The 14541-nt window shown below is 41.7% G+C and overlaps 2 protein-coding genes across 5 annotated transcripts in view; both read right to left on the bottom strand.

The window, feature by feature from the left end:
- Positions 1-805: 805 nt before the first annotated feature.
- LOC148123770 (uncharacterized) lies at positions 806-5106 on the bottom strand. Of its 2 annotated transcripts, none has more exons than XM_087918848.1 (5): positions 4925-5106; positions 2519-3084; positions 2150-2267; positions 1950-2032; positions 806-1097 (listed from the first exon to the last, which is right to left on the bottom strand). In XM_087918848.1, exons 2-5 carry the CDS (start codon positions 3014-3016, stop codon positions 972-974), a joined length of 825 nt encoding a protein of 274 aa, XP_087774974.1. In that variant the 5' UTR covers positions 3017-3084; positions 4925-5106; the 3' UTR covers positions 806-971. The 2 variants fall into 2 exon arrangements, with proteins under 2 accessions (XP_087774974.1, XP_087774975.1); XM_087918849.1 differs by lacking the exon at positions 4925-5106 and adding an exon at positions 4543-4888.
- Positions 5107-6275: 1169 nt separating this feature from the next.
- LOC113452884 (uncharacterized) overlaps positions 6276-14541 on the bottom strand; it is a 39141-nt gene continuing 30875 nt past the window's right edge. For 2 of the 3 annotated variants that reach the window (XM_087918845.1, XM_087918844.1), the window contains 4 exons: positions 12784-12901; positions 12585-12667; positions 11328-11454; positions 6276-10443 (listed from right to left, as the gene is read on the bottom strand). In XM_087918845.1, the coding sequence (XP_087774971.1) occupies positions 8345-10443; positions 11328-11454; positions 12585-12667; positions 12784-12886 (2412 nt within the window). In that variant the 5' untranslated portion in view covers positions 12887-12901 and the 3' untranslated portion in view covers positions 6276-8344. The remainder of the gene's footprint in view (positions 10444-11327; positions 11455-12584; positions 12668-12783; positions 12902-14541) is intronic. The other variant, XM_087918843.1, reaches the window with a different exon arrangement.

Below are 14541 nucleotides of genomic sequence, written 5' to 3'. Positions count from 1 at the left end.
GCCTACCGTCCCTGTCCTATTGTTTCTTTTATTTTTCTTATATGTACCCATTTCATGTATTCATAACTATGTATACACTTATACTTATTATCTTGTAAACAATTGACAAATCAAATAAATAAATAGATAAATAAATAAATCTCCTCCCCCTCCAGCTGTCCTGCTTGAAAAGCCGCTTGCATAGCTGCTTGAACTCTCCCAGCATGGGGTGTATTTATTTTAGGAGTTCCCACCTTGACATCTCCTGATGGATTTTTAGGAGCTGTCGGGGGAGATACCACATCTTCCAATCTCGAGACAGGCGGACGCAAGACTACCTTATTTTGATATGGAGGTGGATCCGATAATGGTTTCAATAATGGCTGTTGCTGGGCTTCTAAAGCAGTAATAACCATCTTCCAATAAGTTAAAACTTCTGAATCAGCCTGAGGCTCATCGTGGAGAACATTGCCAATCTGTCTCCACGTTTCCAATTTTAAGGAACCTCGTTCAGGGTACCATGGACACTGCATCCATACAGTATACATTAACAATTTAACATTGGATCGTGACAAACAGTTTTTTTCCCTACCAGGAGAACTAAAGATAAAGAAATTGGTTCTGACTAACTTCAACAACTCTGTAATATGCTTCTCCTGATGGTGTGACAGTTTTCCTCCCATATTTACGAAGATAATTGTCGCCTGCGACAGTTATCAATTATGGTGCGCACCTTTGCCTCTTCCAGGCGATAAGTACAGGAGAGCAGAACTCGTTATCTGCTCGCACCAGATCACGTCTCATGGAAAGAAGACACAACGCAAGGTTGTCCCGGGATGAGAGCCCAGAGCAAACTCCGAAACCCTCTTTTATTAGAAGCAATCTTTGTTAACGTAGCAATTTTTGTTAACATCCTATCACAAACGCATTACATCACACAACATGCACTGATCATTCGCATAAAGCATACAAGGCTGCAAAGTTTAAGTTTGCTACAGTTCTGGTGAAGAAATGGCAATGATTTGTCCTTGTTCCTTGCTCCGGCTCCGATGTGTTAGCGCGTACACAAAGAACAAAGAATCATAGATCCCACACACTTCCTCAAAAGACACAACATCCTAAGCAAGGAAACAAGTTTCCCTATTAACAGATAATCCCAAGAACAATTTGACAGTTTTCTTCCACCAATTCAAGGCGAGAGATGCAATGGATGAAATATCTTGTGCTGAATTCAAAATAAGATCTCACAGCTCTTGACTAATGGCACAACTAAAGTTTGCTGCTGGATCTGGATGTAGGATCTACCTTTCAGTAAAGGGAATGGGAAAAAAAGTCTTCTGGGTTAAAATTGGTGGTTAGGTCTTAAACCTACTATTTTGTCAGTGGTCTAATTTTTCCTAGGTTGGGCAGAGCAAAATACTGGTGAGACCCTCCTGACATTTTTTGCCAATGGCTTACTTTATCCAGTGAGGGAGCAACTCTGCCCCCATTCCACACCTTCAGGGGAAGTGTTGGGTCAAGTTGTAATGGTAGATGAGAATGGCCCTGGGAGACAGAAGGAAGACCTCCAGTCGAGATAACATTTGGTCAGTGAAATCTAAGTCCAAAGCAGGAGAGTGGAGAAGGCTTATTAGAAGGAACAGGTAGGTTAAATTTTAATGACCTGATCCAACATTTGTGCTGCTTAGAAACAGCAATACTATACACCAGCGGCCACCAACGTTTTGGGCATCAGGGACAGGTTCTGGGGAAGAGTTTTTTCCACAGACTGGAAGGGGGTATGGTTTCATGTGCTGCTTTCATCCTGTGGATGGAGCTTTGCTTGTTTGATTGGCCCGATTTCTGGCATGCCACGGACCGATGTTGATCCATGGAGCAAGAGTTGGGGACCCCTGCTGTACACTGAACTCCAGCACAAAATGAAACCCACCCAGGCATCATGAACTTTTTCGGATGTTCCTCCTCCTTACCTGAGGCATGGGTTCAGCTACTCTTTCAGCTTCACCACAAAGATGAGGTGATTCTGAAATCACCAAGGACAGCTTTCTACTCTCTGTGAGAGAATAAAATGGTGAAAGCAGATTTGTAAAAGAAAGAGATTCTAATCAAGAGGAGCAAGGAAGAAGCTAAATGTTGAAATCACATACCACACAGAAAGAGCTTTTGTTACCTGATGTGCTGTCCTGACTTTCATTTTTCTGGAAGCTCTCCCTGAACAGCAGCTCTTGAGAAGGTTTGGATGAATATTTCCTTTCCTTGGCATACTCAGTCACCGCTTCCAAGGATTTCTGGACATAATGTGACATGAGGAAGAATGGAAGAACGAAGAGATAAAAATGAATTATTGTACTGCACTCTCAACCTGGCAGACCCCCAATGTCTATTGCTGAAGCTGGAAACTGAGAATGTAAGAATTGCCCCAAATATATCCTCTGGAAGAAGAATGGAACAACTGGTTTAGGAGTTCATAATTGCCTAAAAGTACCAGAGAGACAATTTGGAGAATTCCATTTTAGAGCTGCCACAATTACATTCTTACACCTGCAACTCCTTTTGCATCTTTTCTGACTCCTGACTCAGCAAGGGCCACCGCCTGGGAAGTGGTCTCCGCTCCACACTCCCGCACCCATTTCTCCATCTCTGGGGGAAGGACAGCCAGGAACTGTCCCAGGAGCACCAAGTCCAGCATCTGAGCCTTCGTGTGTCTTTCTGGCTGCAGCCATTGACAGCAAAAGTGGTGAAGCTGAGTGAAAACATCTCGGGGACTCTTCCCCCGCTGGAACTGCACTTTTCTGAAGTGACAGAATTGGATCTCTGAAGTGTTGGCTTCTTCTTCTTGGCTCTTCTGCCCAGGACTTGTTCCATTCTTCCCACAACTCCAAGGCTGAGTAACTGGAACGCCTTTTCCAACTCCTGCATGTGCTGGCCACTGTCTCTCCATCTTTTCTCTGATCTTTAATCCCGCTCCAAAATGGACTGATGGACCTCCCCAAGTCTTACTAATCACAAAAGGTCTGGAAAAAGCTGCCAAGGCCATTCAGTCCTCTTCTCTCAAAAGATCCTTTCATCTCCGGAGGAATCAGGAAAGATTTCTAACTTACATATCTGAAATAGAAAACAAAAGAAACTTCTGGAAATACAGCTTGACCAATTTAACAATTGAGCAGCTACAAAAACCCAAGTAAGAAATTCTTAGGAACCTACCAATATCTGGGAAGAGGGGGAAAATCTTAGTAGGTAGACTGATTTATATCTGTGTGGAGAAAATTCTGTAGTAAGCTTCTGGATCAACTTCTGTCAAGGACTAAAAGTATTGGATAACTACATTTTGGATGTAGTATTAGTAGTATTCAAAAGTAGTATGTAGTATAGTATCCAAAAGTATGGATAACTAAAATATGTGTCTATATCCTAATGATCTATTCAAATAATTTTGATGGCTGTTTTCAATGTTAAAAACAACCTCTGTACAATCCAGATCATAAATGTCTCAAGTCCCAAATAGCAATTGAAATGAGTGGCTATCTAAATCAATTTAATAGTAAATCAATCAATATTTGAACTTCCAGCCAGCAGAAACCCATTAACCTTCTGGTCCAAACCCTTGGGTCAACAACTCCAGAAGCCAGAATTAAGAAACCACCATACAATGCATACAGAACTAAATATCCAAGTGAATCAACCATGTAGGCTTTAAACACGATGCTTTGATTGAAGCACATCATAGAAAGAGATTCCCCGCTTTTAAACGAATCCAGTCTTTTTTCAAACTTGGCCAATGTAAGATGTATATGGACTTAAAACTCCTGGCATTTACCCTGGCCAAGTTTGAAAAAAAGAGTGGCTAATATAGTACAGGTAGTCCTCAGTTTACAACAGTTCATTTAGTGACCGTTCAGTTACAACGGCATGAAAAAAGTGAGTTGTTTCTCACACTTGTGACTGTTGCAGCATCCTTGGTGGCATCCTCAGTGGCGCAGTGGTTAGAGTGCTCTATTGCAGGCCACTTCTGCTGACTATCAGCTGTTCAAATCCCACCAGGCTCAAGGTTGAGTCAGCCTTCCATACTTCTGAGGTGAGTAAAATGAGGGCCCAGATTGTTGGGAGCAATATGCTGACTCTGTAAAACCGCTTAGAGAGGGCTGTAAAGCACTATAAAGTGGTATATAAGTCTAAGTGCTATTGCTATCCTAACGGTCACATGATTGTAATCCAGATGCTTGGCAACTGACTCATATTTACAACTGTTGCAGTGTCCCGAGGTCATGTGATCACTTTGTGCAATCTTTTGACAAACAAAGTCAATGGGGAAGCCAGATTCATTTAACTATGGTATTACTACACAAGACAGGTCATTGAATGGAGCAAAATTCACTTAACAAACGTTTCACTTAGCAACAGAAATTTTGGGCTCAACTGTGTTCGCAAGTTGAGGAACTACTTGTATATAGTGTGAATCCCAGCCTGCATTCCACCTCTGTTCATGCAACAGTTTCCCCCATTTGCCTGATGGCAAAGCAAGCTGGTGACAAAGCGGGAACGCAAGTTCGAATCCTTGCGCACCTTGCACAAAAAGCCAGCAGGTGAGACTTCCGCAGTCGCTTCTCTCGGTTTTGAAAAGAGGAAGAAGCCCTTTTGAAAACGGGGCCAAGAAATTTGCGGGAAATTGTCCAGGAGTGAAGACTGACTTGGAGGCACCAATCTGTTTTGCAAACCCGACCTCTCCTCCCCCCACACGCCCAGAAGTTTTTCCCAAGGAAATGGAGAGTAAATGGGCCATCTTGATTTTCCTCCCGGAGGCAACGCAGCGGGACCGTAGCTTTTGATTTCTTCCCTGCCTGGGCCGTGCATGCACAGGGGTGGCAGGGGAACATGGGACAAGGGGCTCCCCGTCTCCCCACGCACGGTCCAGCCCTTTGGAAGAAAAATCCCCCCTCCCCCTTACTGAACTCCGGAGTCGGGTCTCGATCTCCCTCCGTGCAAGGCTTCCTCGCAGCCTCTTGGACTGCTGGAGAGGCTCGGCCTAAGGCTCGCAGCGAGGGAGGGGAAGGTCGAGAGGGAGCAGAATCGGGCACTGTAGAAAGGACGGATGCACTTTCAAACTTTTTCTGGAAAAATGCCGCGGGCACCACATGAGCTCACAAAAAGAGCCAAGCCCGGGGTGGGGGTGGGGAATTCGGGTGAGGGCTGCCCGGTTTTCCCAACGGTTGCTGAGGGAGCCCCCTGGTGGATCCTGCGTGCAACACCAAATGGACCCTGATACTCATGTTCCATGCTGGCCTGGGATGATGGGCATTGGAGTAGAAGGAAAGGCTCCCTCTGACATTGCTGTAGCAGGCAGCAATTTCTGGACTTTCCTGGGTTTTTTTTTTATGATCTAAGAATCTGTGACCTTGCGAATATTGAGAAAAATCTCTGTGGAGGTTCAAAAGGAACAGGAGCATCTTCGAAGCCCAGATTTGTGTCATGTGGTTGTTGGCAAAGTCAGCCCTGAAATGGGGGACGATAAGAGGGCCGGCAGAGTCACAGAATGGGAAGTGAAGGCTTAAGAAAATTAAGATTTGCGTTGATGTTTTATTTCCATTATTTCAGCTGCCTTTTCAAATTCATGCCTCTGGGCAGTTAACAGCGATTCAAAGCAGCAAGTTGGTTCAAAACAGCAAGTTGCGGCAGCAAAAATGAGAGGAATCCTAAAGAAAGGATCTCCCAAGGAAACAAGTTTCAAAATGGAGAGATAGATAAAACTCATGGAAGTTTTAGAAATTTTACCTCAAAACAAGGCACCATGATGGAGATAAATGGGAGAATGGTGTCTCAAAGGTGACTGGAGGAAAAGTGGAATTAGAAAATGAAGGGAAATCTTGTGAAGTACATATAAAGTTCAAATTCCATGAGGTAAAAAAGAAAAATAGCTTTGTTTCAATTGTTCACTAGGGAAGATAATGCAGGAAATATGAGTAGGAAGTTGAAAGACAATGTCAGTTAACTGTACAAAACAAAGTACCCATTTTCTTCCAGTCAAATAGTTAGATTCCCAGGTTTGAAGAGATTAGTGTGCATGAGAAGGTGACAGTGTAAGAACAAAGAGATTTATCTACATTAATGAAAGAAATGGGGGGAAATTAAGCAATTTAAATAGAATTAACACCTCTCTCTTGCTCAAAACTGGGTTCTTTTCAGCTGACTAAAAATGGTGCCTTTTCACCCGTTTGATCCAGAACCATTAATGAGCAGTATTTGAATAAAAAGCTTTAAGCCAGCATGAACTGTCAGGTGCAAGATGTCAGGAGGCAGGATAGAGTTCAAAAGTACCACACATTTATTTCATGTTACTTGTATACAAGAATCTGAACTAATGATCAACATGAATTTCCACCAGATAAAAGTCAATGGACTTCAAGGGTGGGCTTCATCAAATTTGCAGGTGAGTTTGCAGTTACTGTTGTTGAGCCAGGTACGATTTATTCTGCACCTGTGCATTGTTGTTTTTTCTTCCTAAATGTAAAGTTTTATTTTTCTCATCACTGGATTGTATTTTCTTAAATAGGAACCAATGTTCAAGTCTATGAAGATCCTTCTGAATCTTGAGCCTATCTTCTAATCTAAAGTGTTGGCTTGATGCCTTCTGCAAATTTGAGTTCTCCTGCTATCCCCTCATTAAAAATTCGTTTATGAAGATGATGAAGGTGACTGGGCTGAAGAAAGAAGATTGAGGTACCTCACTGCATGCTTCCCTCCACAGGATACACTGTTTGCTCCATTGAGGGCTTTGGTCAGCTGGTTACAAATCCATTTGGTGGTGGTGTTATCTATCCCACATTTTTCTATTCTTACCAAAAAAGTAAGCTGTGGACAACTTTTGTCAACTATCTTATTATAAACTCCAAATATTCTATGCCCCAGCATTTTGTTGGTACACTCATTTAGTCATTTTATCAAAGAGTTGGCTGGTTCAATCCTGTGTATCTTTTACAAAAGATACCCAATAAAAACCATTAGGTCACAGGCAAACGTAAAAAGTAGAAGGAATCTGGTTGAACACGTCACGTTAGTTAGATAACCTTTATTGCCATTTTTTTCTGTGGGCACACTGTCACACATTAAAAATGAAATTCAGTTTCCTGCTCTCAAAAGTGTACACATACTAACACACATATAGATATGCTATATACATATGTATATATAAACCTACACCCTAACATATAAATACATATAAATATTAATCACTGTCCATCTTGAATACATAATGGAAAGAGGAAGAGAGTACACAAGGTTGATACTGTAAGGAACCAAACTGACTGAATCTGCATATTGTCAGTGCTGCCTCCATCCAATTTGGTTGAAGAATAGATCTTGCAATTTTTTTTCTGTGATCACCAGAGGTTGAGAACCCGATGGGGTGGGGTCAGAGCTTGGACTACTACGATGAGTATTACTAAACTTAAATATTGCTTTTGTTGAGAAAGAATCTCAACAATTATACCAGTGGTAGAAGGGCATCATGTAGGGTATCGAATCGTCCAGCACGGATTCGGTCTCAGCTGGGGCATGACTTTCTTCATCTTTTACCTTTCTGGGAGCTAAAGGGGTAAACCATAATATTGGTTTCTTGATGTGTAACATAGGGAAAAGCCCCAGTGCTGATGGCCTCCACTCCTTTTGCCATTCCATCATTAATTTAAAAATCTTTCTGGAAGCTAGTATCCAGAGAAAAACACAGAATCCTTTTAAGAGAGAATGCTTCTGATGCATCAGTCTAGAAGTTCTAAGTCCATCAACTCCCAATACACCCTGCTGATAAAGGAAACTGGAATAATTACCTATTTGGATCAGTTGACTTTTAGCTAGCAGAAGCTGTGAATTGTCAGCCTGAGGAAGGTGGAAAAGGGTTAGCAAATAGGTATACCATTTATTTGGATTATTACTCAGATGGTCCTTGCATGAGATTTTAGACCATTATAGGTAGTCCTCAATTTACAATTCATTTAGTCATTGTTCAACGTTATACCACTGCTGAAAAAAATGGACACAACCCTTTTTCAAATGTATGACCATTGTGGCATCCCCATGGTCATCTGATCAAATTTCAGATGCTTGGTGATTGACTCATATTTATGACAGTTGCAGTTTTCCTAAGCCATGTGATCACGTTTTGTGACTTTCTGACAAGCAAAGCAAACAGGGAAGCCTGATTCATTTCACAACAGCGTTACTAACCTACCACAGAGATTCACTTTGTCAAGAAAAGTCGTAAAATGGGGCAAAACTCACTTAACTGACTCAGCAACAGAAATTTTCAAGCTCAATTGCACACATATGCCAAGGATTACCTGGATTTCAACTGAAGCACTTCTCACATTTCCCTTTATTGATATGGTTTCTCTCCTGTGTGGATCCTTTCATGCCTGGTAAGAGCAGAATTCCACCTAAAGTCCTTTCCACATTCCACACATTTATATGGCTTCTCTTCTCTGTGGATCATCTTGTGGGAATCAAGATGTCTGCTGCAACTAAAGTGCTTTCCACACTCCATGCATTTAAAGGGTCTTTCTCCTTTGTGATTCCTTTGATGGACTATAAGGGAGCTATGATGCGAGAAGGTCTTTCCACATTCTTTGCATTGATATGACTTCTCTCCTGTATGGATATTCATATGGGAATTGAGACGAGTGCTAGAGGGAAATGTCTTTCCACACTGCATGCACTGATATGGTTTATCTCCTGTGTGGATCCTCTGATGGGAACGGAGATTACTACTGCAAGTGAAGCTCTTTCCACACTCAATACATTGATATGGTTTCTCCCCTGTGTGGATCCTTTTATGCCTGGTAAGAGCAGAATTCCACCTAAAGTCCTTTCCACATTCCACACATTTATATGGCTTCTCTTCTCTGTGGATCATCTTGTGGGAATCAAGATGTCTGCTGCCACTAAAGGTCTTTCCACACTCCATACATTTATAAGGTCTTTCGCCTTTGTGATTCATTTGATGCATTGTATAAGACTTAGAATAACGGAAGGTCTTTCCACACTCCATGCATTGATAGGGTTTCTCTCCTGTGTGGATCCTCTTATGGGAGGCAAGATAACAACTCCTATAAAAACCCTTTCCACACTCCATGCATTTATAACGTCTTTCTCCTTTGTGATTCCTTTGATGAATTGTAAGAGAGCTATGATGTGAGAAGGACTTTCCACATTCCTTGCATTGATATGGCTTCTCTCCAGTGTGGACATTCATATGGGAATTGAGACGAGTGCTAGAGGGAAATGTCTTTCCACACTGCATGCACTGATATGGTTTATTTCCTGTGTGGATCCTCTGATGGGAACGGAGATTACTACTGCAAGTGAAGTTCTTTCCACACTCCACGCACTGATATGGTTTCTCCCCTGTGTGGACCCTCTTATGGGAAGTAAGACGACTACCACAGCGAAAGGTCTTTCCACACTGCATGCATTGATATGGTTTCTCTCCTGTGTGGATCCTCTGATGGGAACTGAGACTACTACTGAAAGTAAAGCTCTTTCCACACTCCATGCATTGATATGGTTTTTCTCCTGTGTGGATCCTCTGATGGGAATTAAGACGACTGCTACAATGAAAGGTCTTTCCACACTGCATGCATTGATATGGTTTCTCTCCTGTGTGGATTCTCTGATGGGAACTGAGACTACTACTCATAGTAAAGCTCTTTCCACACTCCATGCATTGATATGGCTTCTCTCCTGTGTGGATTCTCTTATGGGAATTAAGACGGCTGCTACAGGGAAAGGTCTTTCCACACTGCATGCACTGATATGGTTTCTCTCCTTTGTGGATACTCTTATGGTAACTAAGACCACTACTGAAAGTAAAGCTCTTTCCACACTCCATGCATTGATATGGTTTCTCTCCTGTGTGGATTCTCATATGGGAATTCAGATCACTGCTACAGGGAAAGGTCTTTCCACACTGCATGCATTGATATGGCTTCTCTCCTGTGTGGATCCTCTGATGGGAACTGAGACCACTACTGAATGTAAAGCTCTTTCCACACTCCATGCATTGATATGGCTTCTCTCCTGTGTGGATCCTTTTATGGGAATAAAGACGACTGCTCAACGGAAAGGTCTTTCCACACTGCATGCACTGATATGGTTTCTGCCCTGTGTGGATACTCTTATGGGAATTGAGACTACTACTGTGAGTAAAGGTCTTTCCACACTCCATACATTGATATGGTTTCTCTCCTATGTGGATCCTCTTATGGGAATTGAGACTACGGCTGCAAGTAAAGCTCTTTCCACACTCCATGCATTTATAAGGTCTTTCGCCTTTGTGATTGCTTTGGTGTCTTATAAGAGAGATATAATAAGAGAAACTCTTTCCACACTCCATGCATTGATATCGCTTCCCTTTACAAAGGAAATGGATCGCTTGGCATTCCTCCTTACAATTCTTATTCTTCTGCCCATTATAACCTTAAAAAAGAAAAATGAAAACTGTAGCAAGAATAGAACAATCAAAACTTTTCTTCTGAAATTTAGCCAAAGAATCATCAATATATTTTGGCTTCTTTGTTGGCAAACATGAAGATTCCAAACTAAGATTTTAGCAAGGACCCAATTCCAAATGTATCCATACTGATCCTCATATAAGAAGATTGGATCACATCACAATGAATCTAAGACACAACCCTGATCTAATCTTTGACCTGTGACTATTCCCTGGGGCCACAAACTCCTGAAGTCCATTGGACATGGTGTCATGCCAGGTCAACAACATACCTACCAGCTTTCCAACATCATTGGAAGTCTCATCCCCACTTGTCTGAAGAGCAGAATCTTTGAAAGCCAAGGGAAAATTCTGGATGGCAATACCTCCCCACCATCAATTCGGCTGATGTTGAACACAAATGGGCACATCTCAGGGAAGGGACATTCTACTCTGGACCCATCCAGTCTTGGTTATACTGGCCCAGGACCACCAGGGACCTAGAGATGAGATTCAGGAGAAGGCAGCCATCTCTGCAGCCTATCCCTCAGACTCTTGCATCAGCCTAGAAACTAGGTCAGTGACTTCTCATTCAGTATTAGGGATGAATGCTGACTGGGTGACTTTGGGCCAGTCTCTCTCAGCTCAACCCATCTCACAGGATTGCTGTTGTAGGAAAAACAGCCGGAGGAAGGAATATTGAGTTTGTCCACTGCCTTTATTATTTACAAAAAATAGAGGCAAGATATAAATAAATGTTTTTAATCACTTATTTCCCTAAAACTATTTTAAAATAACATCTAAGCTCCCCCCGCCCGCCCCCCAGGACCCCATTACATTTCTGTTTCTGAGCAGACATAGGGATTCTTACCCAGAGAAGCCAGATTCCTGGAATTCTCCAGCATGACTTCTCCATGGAGCGCTTTTTGGACAGGATCCAGCTGAGACCACTCCTCCTTGGAGAAATACACAGCCACGTCCTCAAAAGACACACCACCCTGAACAAGGAAACAAGTTTTCCTTTTAACATATCATGTCAATTCAACATATCATGTCAAATCCAGTGGACAAAATGGGCATCTTATGCAGAATTCAGAATGAGATCTTACTGCTTTTGACTGATGGCAGAACTGAAGCACATTGGATCATGTTGGAAGTATTTGGAATGCCTTTCAGTGTAACCAGCTAAAATAGTTTTCTTGGTCAATTGGTAATTGGGTGTTAATTCACTAGTTATCAGTGGCTCCTGTTAGGAATATGAGTCACCTAACAGCTATTTGAGTTAGAAATATATAAACCAGGATAAACATTTTAAAACTGTATCTTTAAGAAAATGCAAAACTGTAATTAGGTGTGATTTCTCAAACTTCCATAAGATGGAGCCAGAAACCTGGGTTGTTTCATCTGAGTCTCAGGAGAGAGTGTGAGTGTATCTGTTTCCTTCTGTTGGAAAGTATTGCGGTTTCTCCATTCTTCCTAATTGACTGATATTCCTGGATTTGATGTAAGTCTGATACTGAACTGTTTTTGACACTGGACTTTGATATTTGGATTATCCCTGGATTGAAAACTGACTGATTTACTCCTGAATGACTTTTGGACTGCCTATCTTTGAACTTTCCTTTTGCCTTTCTGGAAGTAAAAACCTAAATTTACTGTACAGTGTATCTGTGTGCTCTCTGTGTATTATTCCAACACTACTCTCTATACGTCTCCCTGTATGTGCTCATTCTCCTAATGGGGAATTACCTCAACAGCTCCTATTCTTCCTACAGTGTGCAATGCCAAATACTGGCAAAACCCACCTGACATTTTTGCTAATAGCTTACTTTACCACTGAGGGGCAAACATAACCCAATTCCACAGCTTCCTGAAGGTGTCAGAAAAGCTTGTAACAAGATATGTCTATCCTGGTCACATTTGTCCCAAAGATGATTTTCAAAAGGGGAAAAAAATATTTGTTGTAATGTCCGTGAGAATGACCCACTGGGGGAAGAACCCTGATGCTGACAACAGTCTGGTCAACGAAGTCCTATTCTTAGAAACAGCAATATATTACATTGAACTCTATAATAAAATAAAATCCATTCAAGATTCATGGAGTTTTTCTCATGTTTTTCCTCCTTACCTGAAGTAGCGGTTCAGCCAATCTCTCAGCTCCACCACAAAGACGAAGTGATTCAAAAAATTCCAAGGAGAGCTTTCTACTCTCTGTGAGAAAGAGAAAAATAGTGGAAGCAGATTTGTTAGGAGAGATTGCAATGAAAAGAGAAAAAGAATCAGCTAAATATTGAAATCTCACATGATACATAAAGAGCTTTTCTTACCTGGTGTGGTGTCCTGACTTTGATCGTTGTGTAAGTTCTCCCTCAACAGCAGCTCTTCAGAAGATTTGAATGAATCTTGCCTCCCCTTGGGATATTCTGTCATAGCTTCCAAGGATTTCTGGACATGATGTGAGACAAAAAACAATGAAAGACACTAAGGAATTTTCATAATGCACCTTTAAACTAGCAGACCCAAATATCCCTAAATATCCCTAAATTCATCCTCTAGAAGAAATTCATCCTCTAGAAGCCTTACGTATTGATAGTCCCAGAAAACTCTGCTAAAAGGGAATTAACAAATTCAGAGAGATTCTCTTTAGAGCTGAAATGATTTCCATGCATTGATATCGCTTCTCTTTCCCTTCTTTCAAATTGATCGCTTGGCATTTCTCCTTACAATTCTTATTCTTCTGCCCATTATAGCCTTAAAAAAGAAAAATGAAAACAATGATAACATAAGAGAACAATCAAAACTTGTCTTCTGAAATTTAGCCAAAGAATCATCAATATATTTTGGCAGCTTTACTGGCAAACATGACAATTCCAAACTACGACTTTAGCAAGGAAACTTCCAAATGCACCCCTACTGTTATTCATATAACCAGACTGGATCGCATCACAGTGAATCTAAGACACAACCTAATCTTTGATCTGTAACTATTCCACGGGACCACAAACTCCTGAAGTCCATTGGACACAGTATCATGCTGGGTCAACCACATTCCTACCAGCTGCCCAACTTCATTGGAAGTCTCATCCCCACTTGTCTGCAGGGCAGAATCTTTGAATGCCAAGGGGAAATTCTGCGTGGCAATAGCTCCCCACCCTCAAATGGGCTGATGTTGAACACAAAAGAGCACCTCTGAGAAAAGGGACATTCTACTCTGGACCCATCCAATCTTGGTTATAGAAGCTCAGGGCCAACAGGATCCTAGAGATGAGATCCAGGAGTAAGCAGGACCTTGCTCAAGAGAGCCAAATCATCTCTGCAGATTCTTCTGTGGCATGGAAAGGAATATTTAGTATTTTATGAGCAGAAAGCATTAAAAAAAACTACGCAGTTTTCAGAATTTTCTTTCAATAAATTTCCTTCTTCCATAAAGTCAGTTTGGTCAAAGTGTTAAGGCACAAGGCTAGAAACTAGGCCGGTGAGTTCTAGTTCTGCCTTAGGCATGAAGGCTGGTTGGGTGACTTTGGGTCAGTCTCCCTCTGCTCAACCCATCTCACAGGATTGCTGTTGTAAAGAAAACAGCAGGAGGAAGGAATATTGAGTTTTTCCACTGCCTTTATTATTTACAAAAAATAAAAGCAAGATATTAATAAATGTTTTTAACCACTTATTTCCCTAAGCCTATTTTTAAATAAGATCTAAGCCACTCTCTCAGACCCCATGTCATTTCTATGTTTCTGAGGAGACAAAGGGATTCTTACCCAGAGAAGCCAGATTCCTGGAATTCTCCAGCATGACTGCTCTATAGAGCTCTTTTTGGTCAGCATCCAGTTGAGACCACTCCTCCTTGGAGAAATACACAGCCACGTCCTCAAAAGACACACCACCCTGAACAAGGAAACAAGTTTTCCTTTTAACTGATCATGTCAATTCAAAGAGAGAGATCCAGTGAACAAAGTGGGCATCTTGTGCAGTATTCAGAATGAGATGTCACTGCTTTTGACTGATGGCACAACTGAAGCCCATTCGATCATGTTGGAAGTATGTGGAATGCCTTTCCGTGTAGCCAACTAAAATACTTTTCTTGG

The sequence above is a fragment of the Pseudonaja textilis genome, unplaced genomic scaffold, assembly GCF_049901715.1.
Source record: "Pseudonaja textilis isolate UNSWEBS1 unplaced genomic scaffold, rPseTex1.2 PTEXCTG87, whole genome shotgun sequence".
NCBI lineage: Eukaryota > Metazoa > Chordata > Lepidosauria > Squamata > Elapidae > Pseudonaja > Pseudonaja textilis.
Note: the sequence above shows the minus strand (reverse complement) of the source record. Positions and strands in the feature narration are given on the sequence as shown.